The sequence below is a fragment of the Anser brachyrhynchus genome, assembly GCF_964034855.1.
Source record: "Anser brachyrhynchus genome assembly, chromosome: 1".
NCBI lineage: Eukaryota > Metazoa > Chordata > Aves > Anseriformes > Anatidae > Anser > Anser brachyrhynchus.
In genome coordinates this window covers 122,639,396-122,660,967 of record NC_137694.1, presented here as the reverse complement: position 1 = coordinate 122,660,967, position 21,572 = coordinate 122,639,396, and the positions used below count along the sequence as shown (strand labels likewise).

At 36.2% G+C, this 21,572-nt stretch overlaps 1 protein-coding gene across 6 annotated transcripts in view; it reads right to left on the bottom strand.

Annotated features, from left to right (window-relative positions):
* The window catches only part of LOC308187861 (cilia- and flagella-associated protein 47-like), a 307,333-nt gene that overhangs the window by 17,791 nt on the left and 267,970 nt on the right, over window positions 1–21,572 (bottom strand). For all 6 annotated transcript variants that reach the window (XM_080576253.1, XM_080576256.1, XM_080576254.1 and 3 more), the window contains 2 exons: window positions 9,870–10,041; window positions 8,271–8,432 (listed from right to left, as the gene is read on the bottom strand). In XM_080576253.1, the coding sequence (XP_080432379.1) occupies window positions 8,271–8,432; window positions 9,870–10,041 (334 nt within the window). The remainder of the gene's footprint in view (window positions 1–8,270; window positions 8,433–9,869; window positions 10,042–21,572) is intronic.

The following is a 21,572-nucleotide window of genomic DNA, read 5'->3' as shown; positions in this document are numbered from 1 at the left end:
CAGCTGTGAATGCTTAAAGCACACCTACAAAATAAAGGACAGGCACAGGATGAAAAAGAAGTAATGCCTCTTAGACTGAGCAGCAGAGTAGATCACTCATCGGAAATGTCTGAGATGACTACTCAAACCCTGGTTCTGTAAACATGAACCTGAACACAAGTCTTCACTTCCAACAAAATTGCTCTATTGACTAGATATAGGAACATTTTAAGAAAGCACTTTCATTGTCTCTTGTTCAGTCTGTTTTCTAGTAAGCAGTTAGGGATGACATGCCCTAATAAACACTTTTTGTGTTCATAAAACATACAACAGTGTGACTTAGACTACAGAAGCAGTGATTAAATGTTAAGGGAGATGGGAGAGGCTGCACGCATAGAACACAAAAAAGACACAGACGAAAATAAAGACTTTATTCCTGCAGAAATTGCATCTTAGCAGGGAGCGATGCAACAGCAGTTTTTTTTCAGACACCATAAATAATTCCTTAGAACAGTCAGTCAGAGAGTTCACATGAGAAAAATCTATAGTTTAAGTCCTGACAAGGGAACAAGACAATTTAAATGAAACTGTCACAAAACCAATCTACAACTGTGCACACAAGATATTTGCCAAGTAAGAGAAAAAATCTTGTTGCATCAAATTTGTCAGAATATAATTTTCAGAAAGAAAAATAGAGAAAAACTAATAAAAAGCTTTCAAAAAAGATCTGCATGCTTTGTATTGATACAAGATACTAGATGCAGCTGCATTTTTTTTTGTGTGATGAGTAAAATAGATATACATGCACATACAGACACATATGAACACATATATACACACCTAAAACCTCCTCCTTTCCTCTCCCTCCCCTCCCCAAGTCTGGCAGTTTTAAACAAAAGAGTCAAGTCACATATCAGACAGAAAAAGTTCCTCAAAGTGGGAGCTATGTCCAGTAAGGAAAATAGAAATTCTGGCAAATTAAATGTATAGCCATAATATGATAGACCAAAAAAGATTGTTAAGATATGGCTAACAGTACAAGAACTAATGATTAAAATTTTATTCATGCACATTCAGAAACAGGAACCTTTCACAGTGCCTCTGCTGATAAATCATGATTTTTTTGTATGTGTGTGTTAAAAGTATATCTAAAGATGGCTTCTCAAGAAAAACAAAAACTGTGTTTTCACTGATGTTCACACCAGGGAGATGATCTGGCACCCTGGCTAACTTGCTAGCATAAGTAAATTGCTTGTCATTGTCATTTTCTCTTGTACAGAAGAAGCTGGACATAAAGTTCCCGGAATAGCACCTGAATTTCAGACATTATTATTTTCAATGTCTGTATGCTTAGTGTATAATTAAAAATTAATAATTTTGTGGCTTAAAATAATTAAAAATTAATTTCTCCTTTTCTCTTTCATTACTGCTTCAGGTGAAACAGCTCTGGAGTTAATGTTTGGCTTCTCATTTCACAGCCACGAAAGACAACAATGAGACTGTCTATATTTTTACAAGAAGGCTTTTGTTTAACTCAAGAGTGGCAGATACTAACATATGCGATAAAGTTTAATGATATGTAGAGTTTTGAAAACACATAAGAATCAAGCACAAATGAATTAGTAAATCCAAGGGCAGAGGCCATACAAGCCAGAGGAAGCATATTTGTCTTCCCACCTTTGTGTTCCATAACTACAGTCACCAGTTTGATATTGCTGTCAGATAATATGCACTCTCCCCTTATTCAAATAATGAACAAGAGTGAATAGTAATTTGAATTTAAATAATAATTGGACAATGAAATCATGGCAACAGGAAGAGTGGAAATTGAGTTAGTATTTAATAGACACATTTATAATTACTCCTTTAATCTTTACCTCATATTATTCTTAAATAGCAGTTTATGCTCATCAGTGCTCTCATTTTTAGATAATTTTTAAATTAGTAAACTAGTAAAGAATAGCACCTTAAGTCTTCAATTAAATAAAACCTTAAAATTTATAATCCCATAGAGATCTCACTGCAAAAGCCTATGAAATAGACAGGCACAGCAAAACTGAAAATATAAGTCTTCATTAAATTAAGACTCAAAATAACTTAAATATTTACTTCTCTTTTTCTCAAACTAGAGAAGCAGTAAATTATTCCTACAGAAATTTATTCTTTTTCAAAATCAGCATTTTGCAAACTATACTTTAAAAACAACCCACAGATAAAATGCATTTTTTAAATAAAAGAAAAATAACATAACCTCTTAATTTATATAATGTATGACTGCTTAATGAAAAAGAGGATAGAAATCCCATTTGAAAATGTTGCAATGAGCTTCCAAAAATACTTCATCCTAAATAAACTTACTTGTCACTTGTAGTTAACATCTATTGGATGTCACAAGAAATGTCATAGGAAGTATCTTTAAACTTTAACTATATACAGTTATCGAATTCTATAAAATTATTAGTGATAGTTGGCATGAGTTAGATGATTTCTCTTCTAAAAAATAATGACAATTAATAAAAAAGGAGATCTTCATCATTCATCAAAATTGGTTCTTTCATGTGTCAAAAGCAACTCTGGTTTAATTGACCACTCTAAATCCTGACCTCTGGACATCAGAAAAGATTTAACTCCAATTATAACTATATAGCTTCAGAAATACTGCTTCAGAATCAAAGGACTCTCAAAAATATGAAGAAATGGTGCATGACAAGTAACTGTCAGAGAATGTTTTACCAGCTATTACATCACTTCTGCTGTGCACATGTTGTAAAATCAAAGCAGGAGCTAGGATTTTTATCTTCATAACATGTTAAGATTTCTGTCTCATTTCTATTCTACCCAGGTGTACTATGCATGCAAATAGGTGAACTGACTTTTCTGGCTTGAAGAGGTTCAGGTCCCATGGCTAGACACAGCTCCTGGCTAAACGTGTTAAATGCTAGGTATTGTCCTGTTAAGGATGATTATAACTGCTGTATGTGTATCATTATTAATATTTTCTACCAGTCTACATTGAGACTCCAAAACGGAGCTCAGTTAACTTTTATATTTTGCAGCTGACACTATGTGGGAGATACTAAGAAAAAGGATTCTCTAAATTAATGGCAGAATTTCACAGAACTTGGTAACAAGGGGACTGATGTAGGAATCCAAGCCTGTAATGTGCACAGCAACTTAAGAGGGAGGGCAAGGGTGAGTGTACTGAGAACTTAATGAATGCATTTTGTTGCAGCATACATAATCCTGGATCATGGTAATCCTAATGAAATACAGCCATGATTATAGTAAAATAGAAATTTAAAATAGAAACTTCTCAAAGTCGTAACTTTTTGGTTTTTCCTTCGCAATTAGGAAAGGTACAGAAAAAAAAAAAAAAAGGGTTGCTCACTATTCTTCAGCCAACATTAAAATTTATTTTGTTCGATAAAAGATTTTTTTATTGAACATTTATTCTATGTACTAGGAAATGTGCATAGATGAACTAAGGAAAATATCCATAATGGTGTTCAAAACATGAAATGTAGGTAAGATAACTAAGTCTTCATATGCAGTCATTTTAAAGCCTAAATTCATCTTCTCATCCCCCCAGTTCACCTGTTTGGTTCTCTCTTTATTCTAGCTCAATTGCCGTAATCAGGTGGAATCTTGGATTTTGTAGATACCACTCTGTGGAGGCCATATTGATACCATGCTTCTTGCTTTCCTAACAGGTGGTGCTGGCTAAGTATATTTTTCTGAAGCATACTTTGAGTTCTCTGGAGAACTTGCCTTAATGTAGCAAATATCCTATTTGTGATAAACATGAGATTGGAATGAGAGGCTAGGGTGGAAGGACAGATAAAATGTTACTGGATATGGGAAACGACATATGATTAAAACAAGCACAAGGAAAGCTAGAATTACATTGGTGAAAGGAGGCTCTTTATGTGAGAAATAAGCAGATAGAATGGGCAAGAGAGAATTATCCACCATCTTGATTAAACATTCAGAACTAATGTAATTTAAAAAAAAAAAAAAAAGTGAACATATTGTTCATATGTATATGGTAGCATTCTGCTGTAGCTGCATACCAGTATTTCAATGTGAAGAAATACATCCAACTGTCAAAACACCAATGTACTGAAATACAAAGTAGTATATATTCTCAAGAAAAAAATAGTTCTGATCCCAATAAAATAAAATTTATTAAAAGTATATTAAGAACTTATTTTCAGCAAAGCGAACATAGAAAGGACTACTTTGCTTAAACATAAGCATCAATTTCAGAAAACTTATCCTGTGTTTCAATTTCACAGACCAGTATAGAAATAAAACAACAATAATTTGAGCTGGATATCAAACAAGTTTCTTCAACTTTTATTTACAGGGAAAACATTTTATCTATTCTTTTTGGTTTATACTGTTGACAATCCGTAAATCATTGTCATTCAATAATACATTTATGCTAAACCAAACACTAATGATAAAACAAACATTAGAGGTTTGTACCAAAGCCAATTACCTCAGCGGAAACGTTGCCAATGATTTCAGTTGGTACTGAATTAAACCTACATTTATGACAAATACCAAAAAAAAAAGGTTAACTGTCAAATGTGTAGACAGTTTTTAAAAATATATATGATTTTTTATTTTTCATAAAGCAAAACTGTATGGCTGCATTCTCAGTGTCTGTTGTTAGTTATTGACGCAGATGTTGCTCACTTGAGGAATGTAAGCACTACTTAAATGTACTATTTGCATGGACTCAGAGCTTTCATTATCGTAGATCATTGTGAACAGCAGAGCAACTACCTCTCACTTGTAACTTTTCAGTATTTGTGAAGCAACTACACCAAATGTGGTTATGGGTAAGTTGGGAAATCATTAATTTACTCCAAAATACTTCATACAAGTTTGAATTTTGCTGAGGAGAAGTGAAATTAAAAGAAGCCTGCATTTCAATTGCAGCAGCCGTATGGAAAAGAAAGCTAAAACCATTGGCTTCATATCTTTGTAGCGGTCACCAACAGTACTCCGTGGACCATTTGAATTGGTATATAAATGAGAATTTTAATCTGTCCTTATTAAGACATTAAGCCTTTATTTCATCTGTGGTTCTCAAATTTTTCTTTTTGTTGTATCACTATGCAACCTACCAGCCCAAAAAGACGTAGAAGTTTTATAAGTGAAGCCAATGCAATAACTCTATCCTGTAAGTAGCAAATAGCAGAGGGGGGGAAAAGACACAGCAAAAAAAGATTTTCTTTCTAGCAGGTTACTTAGAAAACTCTCTCAGTTTCCCCTCCCAGTTACTCTCAACGTTCAAGTGTCATAAGGCACTATCTATCGTAAGAAATAAAGACAGAAAGTCATTGGGGGGGAGAAAGGGGAGTGAGTTGGAGATAAGGGAGATAGGGGCATCAGAGGTGTATATGACAAACACCTCTTACATACTAGAACTGCTTCTTCATGAGAATGGGTTACAAATTTTTTACTTCAAAGGAGTGACCATTTTTTCAGGGAAGACTTATAGAATGACACTCTATACCCCAACTGAAACTTTAAATCCACATTTCAATATTTCTCTGTTTTCTTTTTAATCTAAGTCATTTGGGTTATTCAAGCATTAAATTACACCTGTAATATACAGGTTTCTTATGTAATTGCTTTTAAACTGCAGATCCTGTATGCCACATTTTGGTTGGCTCAGTGTTCTATTTCTGTAACAAAACCTCCACCACCAAAAGATCCTAAGCAAATCAAGGGTAAGATAAAGCATGTAAATCTCACAGAGCAGTCGTTGGCACCATTTACAACATGGAATATATTCACTACATGCAAGCTTTATGTTTTGTGTTTGAAACATATTGGAGAAATACTTCTTATGTAAAATAAATTTGAAATTTGTTTAAGGGAAAAAGAGAATTTGTGTTCCATCATGGCTCCTTCTTTATATAACTATAATGACTCAGGCTTTATAATACCTTTTTTCGAGAACATTAGGTCTCTTCGCTACTATCAAACACCTACCAGGAGCTTACAGTATTGCCAGAGTAATTGCTTCACTTTTATTCCAGAAACAGCCCATTCTATTGAAGCAGTTACCTTGAACACTGTGATACCAGTCTTTTTCAGAGCCCTCAGTAATTATCAAAACTGACAGCCATCTAAAAGCTGGAACAACTGTCCATCTCAGGTGCACAGCTTTTGGAAATAAGCTCTTTAAAAAGTCTGCTAGAACCAAAGACATTTCTTGCTGGGGATGCTTCAAAACTATATATCTACCATGAAAATTACTTATCAATCAGTATATTTGGCCTGCTTTTGTAGTGGGTTTACATGGCAAGGTTTTGGTAGCGGGGTGGCTGGAGGAATGGCTTCTGTGAGAAGATTCCAGCAGCTGCCCCGTGTTAGATATGGGCCAGTTTCAGTCGACTCCAAAAGGGACCCACTGTTGGCCTGGGCCAAGCAAATAAGCAATGTTGTTTGCACCTCTGGGAGAGCAGATTTAAGAAAGGTAAAAGGAAAAAAAAGAAAAAAGAAAAAAAAAAAAAAACCTGCTGCGAGAGAGAGGAGTGAGAAGCAGCCCTGCAGCCCCCCCGGTGAGTGCAGCAGGAGGGCAGGAGGTGCTCCAGGCAGGCAGCAGCAGTTCCCCTGCGGCCTGTGCAGGGAGAGGCCCCCGGTGGAGCAGGCTGTCCCCCTGCAGCCCATGGGTCCCACACGGAGCAGATCTCCACGCTGCAGCCCGTGGAGGAGCCCACGTGGAGCAGGTGGATGTGGCCTGGAGGAGGCTGCGGCCCATGGAGAGCCCCCGCAGGAGCAGGCCCCGGGCCGGAGCTGCAGCCCGTGGAGAGGAGCCCACGCAGGAGCAGGGGGGCTGGGGGGAGCTGCCGCCCGCCCGTGGGGGACCCGTGCTGGAGCAGTTTGCTCCTGGGGGATGGATGGACCCCGTGGTACGGAGCCGTGTGGGAGCAGTGCTGGAAGAGCTGCTGCCTGTGGGCAGCCCCCGCAGGCTCAGTTCGGGAAGGACGGCATCCCGTGGGAGGGACCCCGCGTGGAGCAGGGGCAGAGTGACCGTGAGGGAGCGGCGGAGACGAAGCCTCAGGGGCTGACCGCAGCCCCCAGTCCCCCATTTCCCTGCACTGCGTGAGAGGAGGAGGTAGAAGAGGGTGGATGGGGGGAAGGTGGCTTTAGTTTGTTTTCTTTGATTCTCATTGCTCCATCTTGTTAATAATAGGCAATAAATTTTACTAATCTCCCTACGCTGTGTCTGTTTTGCCTATAGCGATAATTGTTAAGTGATCTCCCTGTCCTTATCTCAACCCTTGAGCCCTTTTCGTCATATTTTTTCCCCTTTCCCTTTGAGGAAAATGAGTGAGAGAGTGGGTGGGTGCCCAGCTGAGTAAAACCACCACAGCTTTCTAGATGTATCGTTAAAAAAAAAAAAAGGAAAAAAAAAAAGAAAAAAGGAAAAAAAGAAAAAAGAAGAAAAAAGAAGTAAAGACCAAAAGAAATAAAAATCCATGAACTAATTGATTTTAAGCATAATGACTGTCTTTCAGGTTCACTGTTTACTATTTAAAACTTATTTATCAAAAATACATATTTTATTCCTTGACTTCCTGCTGTATACAAATGACACCATGGGTTCTCTACAACATTAGGAAATGCTAAGAAAATAATGAAATGTATTTGAAAATTATGTTAACAGAGATTGCTGCAGAACTTTTAAAGAGTATATGTAGACCAGTAACAAAGAACTGATGAATCTGACAATGTCATGCAGTTAAAGGGCAGGGTACAGATGAATTCATAATATTCTTACATAATAAAACAGGAATACCTTCAAAAGAATTGCATATTAAAAAATAATAATAATAATAATAATGCACAATGCAAAGGATTGTTTTTAACTTGCTTGAAGTATAAAGTACTTTGAAAAACAATCCATTACTAAAAGCATTAAGCATTTAATAGCAAGCCTTTAATATCTTGTCACACCTTCCTTAGCATTGTGTTCCATACTTTACACTGAAAAGCATTTTAGGGCAAAACCTTAGTTAAAACAAAAGCATTTGGATCTATTCCACAATTTTTGTCTTAAGGGGCTATAGACTAATATGCAGAATATTTGTGTTTCTTACAGTATAGCTTTAATACCCCATTTGTTAGCTGTACAATGCAGCACTTGAAAGTAATGACATATTACTGAAATAGATGCAGTTCAGGTATGCTTCTGTTGTCCAAATCTGTTTTGAGTGTGAGTTTAATCCACTGAAAACTACATAAACACTTTATCATAAATATTTTACCTTGTCTGGCTTGTAAGCTTAAAATCAACAATAGATTCCTTATTTAGGCCAATTGCTTCAATGTTGATGACATCATCCACTTCTGGCTCTGTAGCAATGAACAGCATTGGAAACTTCCAAATACCTCCTGTAGTGCAGTGTACTATTAGAGTTCCTTCATTCCTTAAAATTTCAGACAAAAAACCATTAATTTCATTATAAAACATATACTCAGTAAAATAATATCCAAAATAAGCTTCAAATGTGTAGAACAATAGTACAGAAAAATGAAAATACACATGGCTTTAAATTGGAGTATGTTCTTAATTTTACATGGTTTAGTATGTATCTGTCACACTTTAGACTGGAATATAGGCTAAATAAAGTTATTTAGAGCAAAAGAAAAAGAGACAAAATATGAAAACAAAATGATGGACACAGCCAAGAGATATGATGATTCTTTTGTTTACTCTGTTGGGTTACACAAATATAACTCAATTTGGTTTACTTGTTATTCTTTATTTGCTGTGGTGTTAGAGGAGAATTTAATGCAGAACATGTTAGCCGTTCATATTAGATTTAAATAGATCTGACTTAGTTCTATGTACTCTGTAGATTCTGATGATAAAAAAAAAACTAATTTAGCTACAGTCTTTCAGTACTCTACACCAAGGCTTACAGTTCTCAAGTACATAAAGATTAAAAACAAACGAAACCAAAACCAAACAAACAAAACCAGTCACAGACAAAACAACAACAACTACAACAACAACAAAACACACAAAAAAGGGCAGAGTAGAAGACAAAAAGGTTTCTAAATTAATCTCCCTTCTGACACAACACCACTGTGTGGAGTGGGTGGATAATCTTCCTTAAAGTTTTGCTCTTAATTTCTATAACCTTGTGGACTACTGCAAATACTGTTCCATCCTGACTCATAAAAATACCTTCTCTGTACACACAATTGTGGATATCTAGCAGGGACTACTGCTTGCTCTCCCTGGTAATGTTGACCTCTGAATTTATCTTGTGCTTGCATGTTAGCGAAGCTTCTTTCTAGCTTCCTCCTGTACCCACTTGACTGCTTCCAAAGGAAGGTGCAATTTTCCTCTCTCTTCAGAAGGATCTCTTTCAGTTTCTTTTTAGAGAGGTCTATCACAACTACAGAAGGTAATATTTTTCTGCAGACTACCATTGTTACTAGGGCAGTAGAGACTCATTATCAAATTCAGCCATCCCATCCAACCAAAGAATATGTAAAATGCTTGTCTATGAAAGTTTATCAAAACTGACAAGCCACCTAGTCTGTATGCTTTCCATGAACATTGAGAACAATTAATTTTCACTGGAAGTCATAATACTTTCAATACTCTAATGCTTAGAAGTAAATTGATGCACACAGAGACTAAAGCAATAAGCCAACTGAATCATCTAGCAGGCATTAAAAAGAAATACTATCAGTTTTAATACCAAAGTTATCAAAATGAGAAGCAGCAAGTGAGAAAACTTAAAATAATAAATTTCAGAGGTGGAAGAAAAAAAGTAAGGAAAACAGTGTAGGAAAACAATCAGATTGAATCTTATTGCATGTTCAATTAGTAATAAGGAGCAGGGACTCACCTCATTGGTTTGTTAGGTGCAAACACTATATTAAATATCAGCGTTATAATTCCAGATTCTGGATCCCGTTCTCTTTGAATCAGATGCATACCAACTAAAGATTCAAGCTGAGATTTAATTTCATTTGACTGATATTGTAATTCATACAGAAATTCCACTGTTGTAGAGAAACCTAAATGATACAAGACAAAAAGATCATGCACTCAAACCTCACACAGTTGGACAGATATTAGTTACAGCTTGGCCTTTTGTTATTAAAAATGACAAATAAATGAAACTAGTAATTACCCAAAATTTGACTGATTTGCTCCTGACTGCATAGCAAAATCTTCCAATTTCATATAGCATGCTATGTTCTATCTGATAAAATGGAAGCTGGAAAACTTAACTTAGGAAAGGGGAATAATGGCATTGTCCTGGCTACCACTTCTGCATTATGCAATTATATTAGAATATATATAATATATTAGAATAGAATTATATTTCTATTTCATAAGGCAAATGTAAATCACAAGAATGCGATACTATTTTTGAGCAATGTCATTGGGACAATCTCAAAAAAAAATCACATTGAGAACATCAGTGCCACTGATGGCTGCCAACCTGAGAAACAGGTTACAGAAAAAGAGCAAAGATGCCACTATCAGCCACTCTTATTCCCCACAGCAGCTATGAAAAGGCCAAGGAGTAATGCATAAGAATAAATAGCTATGCTTCTTGAATAAAACACCTCTTTCAGCTGCAACAGAGAAAAATGATATTTAGTATAAAACAGTAATTTGTGCACAGAAGAGAATGCTTCTATGAGGAATAGAATCTCAAACTACTAATCTATTTAAAAGTTTTACATGTTTTATGGATGGAAAATCTTTTACTACCATCACTAAATGTTACAGAAGATTTCATCTTACTGTGACCACATATCTCAGGGCCCATTTTGAATTTGCACAGTTTAGTACAGTGTGTTGTGCAGAATTCCCGTTTATGCATCTCTGTATATGCTGGCTATAGTCAGCTCCAGAGTTAATTCCCAAGGCCTTCCAGTTTGGAATTCTAAAATGCCAACTTCACACTTCTTAGTATAAAAAGTCTATATCCCCAGAGACTGTGAGATTGCTGAACACGTTACTTCAGTTTTGCTGATCTGTCATGCTACCAGCGTCAGAATACACCCCTGAACAGCATGGAGGTGTGCTACCAAGCATGTAGCCCTTTCTCCTTTACTGAAAGGGACAAGATCCTTCATGATCCTTCTCACTACTTCAGCAGCTAACAAGAAGCTTGATTTTTTGTTGCCACGACTTTTGTAACACAGAGATTAGACCTAAGAGGTATAGCAGCTTGTATCAAAACATTTCTGAATCTTTAAATTGTATCCTTTACACAGACCTCCGGAAGATTTATGGTAGATCTAAGAGCTACACAGATGTACATTAACAAAACATTAACCAACATAAAGAATTAGAGGTCATGGTATATACACACTCAGTACTGAATATACAGGATTTCCATGTATTAATCCATCTGTTATAAATGTTCTTTATTACTGTAAGCGTACTTTGTTATAGTGAAATTAAATATGAACATTTTTCCTACAAATTGTAAAATTCCCGGGATTGTCCTACATTTTTCCATATTTTGTTGTTTCTCTTTTTGAAAAATATGTTTATGCCATGCATTCAGATTTCAACACAGCCGAAGGCTTGTAATAGACATGCTAGACAAATGTCAAAACACAAAGATTTAGACATAAAAATTAACTTTTTATGGGAGAGAAAAGATGACACAATTTAGAGCGTTCCACAGTGGGAAAATTGCAACTGTTGAGCAGATGTTTCTTTCAGCAGTTTTATCACACAGTGCAGCTCAAGAAAAGTTTATTTTACAGTTGAGATACTAGGAAGAAAGTGTTGTGAATTGCATGGTACTTTTAGTATCCAAAGACATTTCGACATAGTACCTTTTAGTCTTAAGAAATCAAATATTTCTACTTTTTTTTTCTGCTCCAGTCTGTTTTCTAACCTGTTCTATGCTTATATCAACCGTTTATTTAAAGTATTTTAATATTTACAACACCTAGGGAAAAAATAGGTATTTATATGTTCCAATATTTTAAAGTTTTGAAACACTGCTGAGCTAGTTTTGATTTAGGCTGTTCAAAACAGAGAAGTGTAATTAGATTTTTCATAAGAGCTGCAAACCCTGAAGACTACCATATTATCATACTATGGGAAGCCCTTGTGAATACATTAATATTTGATTCTAGACAATTCCATAATACTTGTGCTGTCTACACAAACTGGCAGCTGCAAGAGGAAAAAAAAAAAAATAAGAGTTGTGAATAACTGCTAAAAATATGTCCAAATTGTCAAATGTTCACACTTATCTTGATTCTTAGAATTCCCAGTTTTAATTAAATTTGTGAAATGAATAAAACATTGGAGACAGATTTATAATTTTCTTTAAGCAATGTTGAATATAATATAGCATAGTGTTCTAATATGCCTCAAAACTTTAGCCCAGCACTTTGTATACTAGTCATTTGTAGAATCATAGAATCATAGAATTATTCAGGTTAGAAAAGATGCTTAAGATCATCTAGTCCAACCATCAACCTAACACTAACAAGTCCACCACATATCTTTAAATATGGCACCAGGGATGGCACCTGTACCACCTCCCTGGCCAGCCAGTTCCATTGCCTAACCACCCTTGTCCATGAAGAACTTATCTTTCAAAAATCACCATTTTAGTGTAGTTAAAAGTCTAATTCAAACTGCAAAATACACATCCAGATATAAAGTACACCCCAATTATTCCACCTCTGTTTTGAAAATACAGAGCAGCAGGAAGAATTTTAACCACATCTGACTCAACACAGAAAAAAATTATCAATTATTATCAATTATTTTACCAGGAAGAAGAAGTAGCATGCTATTTATACACAGATGGTTAGATCTAGGAAATAGAATTTCCAATTACAATAAATAAATAAATAAATATATATATATATATCAGAAAGAATATTATGCATTATTTAAGTTAAAAAAAAAAAAGATTAAGAATATGGTTTTGAGGTCATTATTTCAAGATTAATTTTGTAAAGTATTAAAAATATCATGTTTTGAAAGGCAGTTAATCTCAATCTCGAAGTGTTTTGCTTTGTGTAAATAAAGACCTTCAAAAGGTAATATGAATTAGGCAACATTTGTGTATACAGCTCTTTCAGAATTACTGAAGCAGCTATGCTAGAAAAACAGTATGATTTTTGAACTATATACTTCTGTGATTTGACTGTTATTTATTTTTAAGTGCTAGTAAGGCTACTTCTTAAAAAACAATATAATGTTGGTGACTTTAAAATAACATCTAAGAAGACAAAATGAAATAGACCGTTTCTTTTTATTTTTTATTTTGTCTGACTCTTATGGATGCTAGCGTGAAAACTCCAAGGATTTTACACACTGATCATATCATTTGGAAAAAAAAATAATCTGAATTTTTGTGACTGATAGGATTTAATGTAAAACTAATTGATAGACTTCTTACATCTAAAAATTAAAAGACAATCATAACATGTTCACACAGTGGGAACCTTAGGAATTTAACTGACAATTCAGTGGAAAAAGCTAACCAGTATTTAAGCTTCAAAAGAGCTTATTACAAAGACATTCATGACTCTAATATCTGTAGAAGACACCATAAAAGGCCCACTGGACATATCTATCCGGGAATAGAGTTTCACACGGTCATTAGAGAAGCTTTTTGTCCCGTCCTTTTATTTCTGGAAAGTGAGTATACGTTTGACTTCACTGAAGAACAGCTCATTAAACAATTTTTTTTTCTGATGATACAAATCTAATGGATAGTGGCCTGTGAGGCTGCATGCAGTCTTTAGTGGATACCTAAAGGAGCTCTAGCTATCTGAGCTATCTGCTCAGATAATGCGTAAGCTGCAACAGACTTGGTGATATAGAAATGGCAAGGGAAAGGATCATTCTAAGAAACCCCAATGAGAAAGGAGGAAATTAAAGCAATGATTGAAAGATGTTCGGACAGAAAAAATGCTTGTCCAATGCTTGCCCTCATTACAGAGTATTTCTTACTGTGGATAGATGCAAGTGAACTCATTTAAAGGGCCTTTCCCAGTTCCCACTCAGCAGGCTGCAATCTTACTTGTAGTCATTTAATGAAGGACATCAACAAAATCACAGAACAGAAGCACAGAATGAAAGCCCAGCCACTCGTAAACTTGCAGCTTCATGCCAGATAAATTATTTTACTAGGTTCTGAATTTAAACATATTACATCCTCTCACTGATTATTTTCTTTTTTCCCCTTAGTTTTGATAATTCTTCAAGGCTAAGGATCCATTGCAGCCCAGGCACCTAAAAAGATTTTTTTTCCCCTCTTGATCTAATATTCTCCAGACCTGTAAAACATAAACTACAGGACAGGACTTTAAGCAGTCATGACATCAGTCATCTGACATCTAATGTTGACCTTCAAAATCTTGTGAAATATCTTTCTTCATTACCCCGTTCAACACTCATCCAACACTTGCCATTTTCTTACTTCTCCACTGTCTTCCAGGGGTCTTCACACGCACTCTTGGAACTCAGTAGGCAGAGGAGAATTTAGTTGAAGCATGTAGTGAAAAGTACATAACAGTGAAAGCAGCAGTGGACAGAATACATTACTGTACAGCAGACCAAATAGTTTTAATACAGTTTTCAAGTAAATATTCAATTGAAAAGCTAAAGGGAATGATAAGCATAATAAAGAGGAAAAAAAGGAAGCCTTTTGGTCAAGACTATCTTAACATTTCAGTAAAGAGTATCTTCTAGGAGGTAAGAAATGAATCTCATGTGAGAAGTAAATATCTATTTCTTGCAGTAAACTATAATAACTACGTGAAAATAGGGGCAGAATAAGCAAACAGTACAAGACCTGGTGTTAAATACGCCTTTCACTGAATTTCTTCATACAGATACAAAAATGCTGTACGTAGAGCATTATCAGCAAAGATAACACAATGTACTCTGTTGAATGTCAAATAGCAAACTACCTTAAATACAAAGAAATAAATGGATAAGAAAGTGGTCTCCTTCTCTAGTTAATGTAATCATTGATCTTCAATGCAATTAAACATTTTCGTCCATATCTTCAAGGCTCTCCAGTATTCCAGTCTAGTCACATTTTTCTTAACCCTGCATCCCACTGCCTATTTCCCTAGCAACCAACATTTCTTTTCTAAATTTTCCCTTACATTTGATTTTTGTGGTTTTTTTTTTTTTTTCATTCTCTTTCAAAACACTTATTTAAAGAAAATTTCTGCTGCTAAAGCAGATTACTACTGCAGGGCCTTAGAAAGCCTTTCTCAAAAACACAGTATCATTTAGTTAACGTAATGGAAGTTTGTGAATCCATGCATATGAAGTATACTGTCCGCCTCTAGCATCTGTTATTCCTCATATATTTCTGCATTTTTCCTTTCAGTTCATTTCCTCATATTCTCTCTCTCTGAATCCCTTGTAGATGAATTCCCTTTTATTACATTTATCCATATTCCACTCTTAACATTCTTACTTTCCTTATTTCAATATTATTTGATATTACATTGAAACAAACAAACAAAGTAAAAAAGCAGAAAAAGCAAAAAGATTCTCAGTCACCCAAAAATCTCTTTGATCACTTTGATCTAGCATTCTACTTAGATTTGTACAATAATCTATACTCACGATAAACTGTAAGTTAATGTTTTAAGTTAACTGATAAAAAATGTATTCTTTTCAAAAACATTCCACACCTGTTTCAACATTCTGCTTTTTTAGTTAGCATTGTCTTCATTTAGCTATCAATTCTAGCAAATAAAGATCATATCTCTATCTGGGGATAAGCAACATCAAACCATCTTCTTCATGACCATATTTATGATGCAATTTTAATTCCCACAGATTTTTTTTTGTCATAGTATCCTGACTCATTTTTCCTCACTGAATACATCAGGCCAAGTTTTCAAAACAAAAAAAATTAATTTTTGCATAAGAAATCTTCAGACTGAAGTTCGTTGGTTTATAGTCACACATGCTTAATTTGCTTAGTGATTTAGATCAAGATACAGGGAAATAACATAACCTTCACTGAAAAATTTGTCATCCAAACGTGTTATTTTTTGGATGTAAATAAAAGTTTAGAACTATTAACAAGTTTGTGTAGTATTCTTGCATCAGATGTGTTATTGTGGCTTAGTCGATCAGTTCTTGTCTTTTCTTTTTTTCCTAGGTGAATATCATTCTGAAAAGTAACACCAGGAAGAATTATTTCTCATTTCATAATGGAGTTATTGTTTTTGCACTTCTGTGAGGGTGAGTGAATATGTTCAGATTAGTTTATAATTGAGATGGTTTCCTGCAAGTGTTGAATATTTTAACTGATCATGATTTTGCATAGGTGTTAGAAAGCAATCTGAATTTGCATAATGATTACTCTCATTTTTAAGGTTTGCAGATGTCAATATTTTATATAGAAAAAAAAAAAAGAAAAAGAAAAAAAAACAGAACCAGAAACAATGTTTTTTAGTTACAAACTGTGCTTGCTCATAATTCACGAGATTTTTTTCAGTATTTTTTGTATTTTTCTAGCTATATTAAACAATGGGGGGGAGGGTTACTTTTGAGACAAAAAATATGCTATATTGTTCCTTTTTTAATGGATTAAGTGTTAACCTATTATAATACCATCAGGTAAGTACAGACCTATTTGAAGTTCTTCATCAAAATGCCTGTGTATGTTTCAGTTTGTAGTGGGTTTATGTAGCAAGGTTTTGGTAGTGGGGCGCTGGAGGGGTGGTTTCTGTGAGAAGATTCCAGCAGCTGCCCCGTGTTAGATATGGGCCAGTTTTCAGCAGACTCCAAAAGGGACCTGCCGCTGGCCAGAGCTGTGCCAATAAGCAATGTAGTTTGTGCCTGTGGGAGAGCAGATTTAAGAAAAATAAACAAACAAACAAACAACAACAACAAAAAACTGCTGCAACAGCAGCTGGGAGAGTGAGGAGTGAGGAGTGAGAAGCAGCCCTGCAGCCCCCCAGGTGAGTGCAGCAGGAGGGCAGGAGGTGCTCCAGGCAGGCAGCAGCAGTTCCCCTGCGGCCTGTGCAGGGAGAGGCCCCCGGTGGAGCAGGCTGTCCCCCTGCAGCCCACGGGTCCCACACGGAGCAGATCTCCACGCTGCAGCCCGTGGAGGAGCCCACGTGGAGCAGGTGGATGTGGCCTGGAGGAGGCTGCGGCCCATGGAGAGCCCCCGCAGGAGCAGGCCCCGGGCCGGAGCTGCAGCCCGTGGAGAGGAGCCCACGCAGGAGCAGGGGGGCTGGGGGGAGCTGCCGCCCGCCCGTGGGGGACCCGTGCTGGAGCAGTTTGCTCCTGGGGGATGGATGGACCCCGTGGTACGGAGCCGTGTGGGAGCAGTGCTGGAAGAGCTGCTGCCTGTGGGCAGCCCCCGCAGGCTCAGTTCGGGAAGGACGGCATCCCGTGGGAGGGACCCCGCGTGGAGCAGGGGCAGGGAGTGACCGTGAGGGAGCGGCGGAGACGAAGCGTCAGGAGCTGACCGCAGCCCCCAGGCCCCCATTTCCCTGCACTGCTTGAGGGGAGGAGGTAGAAGAGGGTGGATGGGGGGAAGGTGGCTTTAGTTTGTTTTCTTTGATTCTCATTGCTCCATCTTGTTAATAATAGGCAATAAATTTTACTGATCTCCCTACGCTGTGTCTGTTTTGCCTATAGCGATAATTGTTAAGTGATCTCCCTGTCCTTATCTCAACCCTTGAGCCCTTTGCTGGATCAATGGGACAAGGCCAACTGTGTGAGGTTCAACAAGGCTAAGTGCTGCACTTAGGGCACAACAACCGCATGAAATGCTACAGGCCGGGTAGAAAGCTGCTTGATGGAAAAGGACCTGGAGGTATTGTTTGATAGCCAGTTGAATATGAGCCAGCAGTGTGCTCAAGTAACCAAGAATGTCAACAATATCCTGGCTTGTATCAGAAATAGTGTGGCCACAGGACTAGGGAAGAGATTGTTCCCCTGTACTCATGTCTGGTGAGGCTGCACCTCAAATACTACATTCAATTTTGGGCTCCTCACTACAACAAAGACATTGAGGTACTGAAGGGTGTCCAAAGAAGGGCAGCAAAGCTGGTGAAGGGTCTAGAGGGCAAGTCTTATGAAGAGTGGCTGAGGAAAATGAGGTTATTTAGCCTAGAGGAATGGAGTCTTAAGGGAGACCTGATCGCTCTTTACATCTGCCTCAAAGGAAGTTATAGCAAGATGGGGGTCGGTCTATTTTCCCAAGCAACGAGTGATAGAACAAGGGGAAATGGCCTCACGTTGCTCCAGGGGAGGTTTAGCTTGGGTTATCGGGAAAAGACTCTTCACTGAAAGGGTTGTGAAGCATTGGAACAGGCTGTCCAAGGACATGGCTGAGGCACGATCTGTGGAGGTATTTAAAAGATGTGTAGATGAGGTGCTGAGGGACATGGTTTAGTGGTAGACTTGGCAGTGCTAAATTAAAGGTTGGACTTGATGATCTTAGAGGCGTTTTACAACCTAAATGATTCTATGATTCTATAATCATAGTATTCTATGATTTTTGTTACTAATGTACAAAAATGGGCCATTTAAAAATCCAACCTTCCTAAACACAAATGTGCATTTAAACTCTCCTGCTTTACAATCCAACAGTAATTAACAGAAAGGGATTGCTTGATCATCCAGGTAGTTCATATTCCATTAAAACTGTAAGCATCCACTAGATCTATTAATTCCTCCACATATTTAATTTTCACTGAAGAAATCCTATATAGTACTTACTATATTTTGCATATTGACAGCTAACATTGACCCACTGAAATTTAAGTTGGTGAACTTAGACTTTTTCTTCAGGAAGAGAAATAATGCATCAAATCTCTCCCATGTTTCACTCATAGATAAAGAAGCAAACGCCAGATGTAAACAAAAATTATATAGCTCACAAAATAATCTCTCTAGGCTTCCGTTTCTACTCTTATGCACTATTCTTAGACTTCAGATAATTCCCTATTTTCCTGTAGGAGTTGTCACCCTTAGTAATAAGGTAAACCATAATAGAGTGTCTCTTCCTACCAGCTGGTGGTTCACCCTCTCATCAACATTTTCATTTTGCCATTACTAACAGCTTTCACCTATCTGCTAATACAAAACAAACATTTTGTTGTTCTTTCTTCTACTTATCACAGAGAGAAAAAACAACAACAAAAGTCTACAATCTCATTTATAAAACCATAATTCTCTCATCCTCAAACACCATTTCAGAAATAATTCCATAATGATTACAACAATAGAGAGATGGCTTAAGTTATATAGAGAGCTATCTTCATTATTATTATCTTCTTCATGTTGCTTTCCGTATTTACCTCCAAACTTTATCAGTAATTAAATTAAAATGCCTCAATGAGAGAGAGTAAGTCTATATTTTCTCTCCACCTATGCTGGCATTTTCTACCTTATGCTGATAATACTTCTTCGATCTTATCGAATTTTGTTGAACTTATTTCTTACAGGTGAGCTTCCTGATCCAGATCCATCACATTAAACTGGCATTTAGTGGAATCCATATCACTGGCCAACATGAAATCTTGCTAGAGTGGGGAATAGCTTTTAACATGTTTGTAGGTGTTGTTCCCGTATCAAATAACTTTATTAATAAAGTTAAAGAAAATGGAGGATTTCTGTAAATTTTGATGAGTTTCAATACTTCAGAAATTTTTGGATGTTAGATCTGTTATATCTGATTGGATGTTAGACTGTAATAGCAGTCTATTAAACGGTAGAGAATACACACATATATATTTCTATTTTTGCTGTTTTCTTAGATGGTGAAACAAAGGGTACACTTTAGGTAACATATGCCAATGTACATTATAGATTAGTATATCTGGAAAATGTTATTTGACCACAAGGTGCAATTGAACTGTTCATCTGTTTAGAGGTCAACCTAGCAGCAAAACTTGCACATAACATAAAAAACTTATAGCTGTGCTATCTTCAACCTGGACAGTACTGTTCCAGCCCCCCCACCACCACCCTCCAGAATTAACTCGCTTGAAATTTTTCCTAGAAATAAGAACCCAGGAGCAAGGAACTAAGACCAGACCTTAAGCTGTGAGAGGAACTATGAGTTAATAAAAAAACAGGGAAGTTAATTATAAACACTCTACACTGGCTGCCTTATGTGATAAACTGAAGTAGGTGAAAGGGGTAGGTTACAAAGGACTATTACAAACGCAGAGACAGGACTGATCAGTGTTTTTCTTCAGTCAGAAGATACTCTGTATACTCCACATGCTCTCAACATACTGAAGTTTGGTTGCCTAGAAACATCTGAATTCCAGTCAATATCTATAATGGATAACTTGCTTGATATTGTTTGATGCTTTTCTTACAAGACTATGGAAAATGCATCATTTTTCCCCCCTATTTAATGTTTAAGGTGAATAAAAAAAGGTATTTTATTAGAGTACAAATAAGAACCTCCACTCTTGTCTGGATGAATTAATGTCTTAAATTAGGTTTACCAAAAATAATATAATTAGAGACATATTTAAGAAAACAGCTGAAAAATACATATAGAGTACATATAATTGAAAATTATTTTTAAAGGGGACATATTATAGTTGATATGCCTAAAACATTGTCTTTAAGTTATTTGATCTCTGGAGCATTGCTTACTTCTGAACAAGTCATGTCATTTTAGCTATATGGTATTTAGATCATCCCCTTCTGTCGTAAGAAATTGTAGTAATTTTATATTTCAAATGATATCATCTGGAATGGATGAAATTGAATTCCTTTAACACAAAGGACATGCTTGAAGATTTTTTACTTCCCAACAATTTATACTTGTCAAAACAATTTAAATACTTTAAATTGTGGTAGTAGCTGTTTAAATCTGATCTGCCAGTAATTATCATCATTTATCTTTGGATATAAAATCTGCTTACTACACATCACACATACTATCTGATGAATCATTCTTTGAAAAAAACGAAAAAATGAAAAACAGCTTGCCAGCCTGCTATCTTAGAGTTTACGCTTTTGTTTATATTATTACTGGTAGACTGCAGAAAGCTCAGATAGTACCATTAAATCTGATTCCTAATAGGCATCAGATTCATTCAGCAATATGACATTAATATGTCATTGAAAAGCACCAGCATTATAAATGATCTTACTACCTATGTTGTCTACCATTTCATTACCAGACTTCTTGCTTGAAAAGATGCAATGATATCCCAAATCAATGTCTTGCAGTATGCACAGGAGCCAGTCTTATAAATATGAAATATTTTCGCATGAATAAAACAAGCACTACACATCATGAATCTGCAAGTCTTTCAAAATGCTGTCTCAACTTGCTGAATATATGTTATTCTTGTCAATACAGAGGCCACCATTTTGGAGGGAAATAGCTCAGTTATGTTTAAGATCGCCTACTCACTTGTAACAAGTTAATGAAGATTTAAGCCTTGCTACTCTACAGTAAAAAATATGGTGATGTATTTTGATATATCACTGTTCTCACAATGCCAAACAAAATTATATTAATAATATTTACGATTCTCCAAAGAGGCAAGAATGTGTGTGGAGACCTTCACATCTTTTTATTTTACTGGAT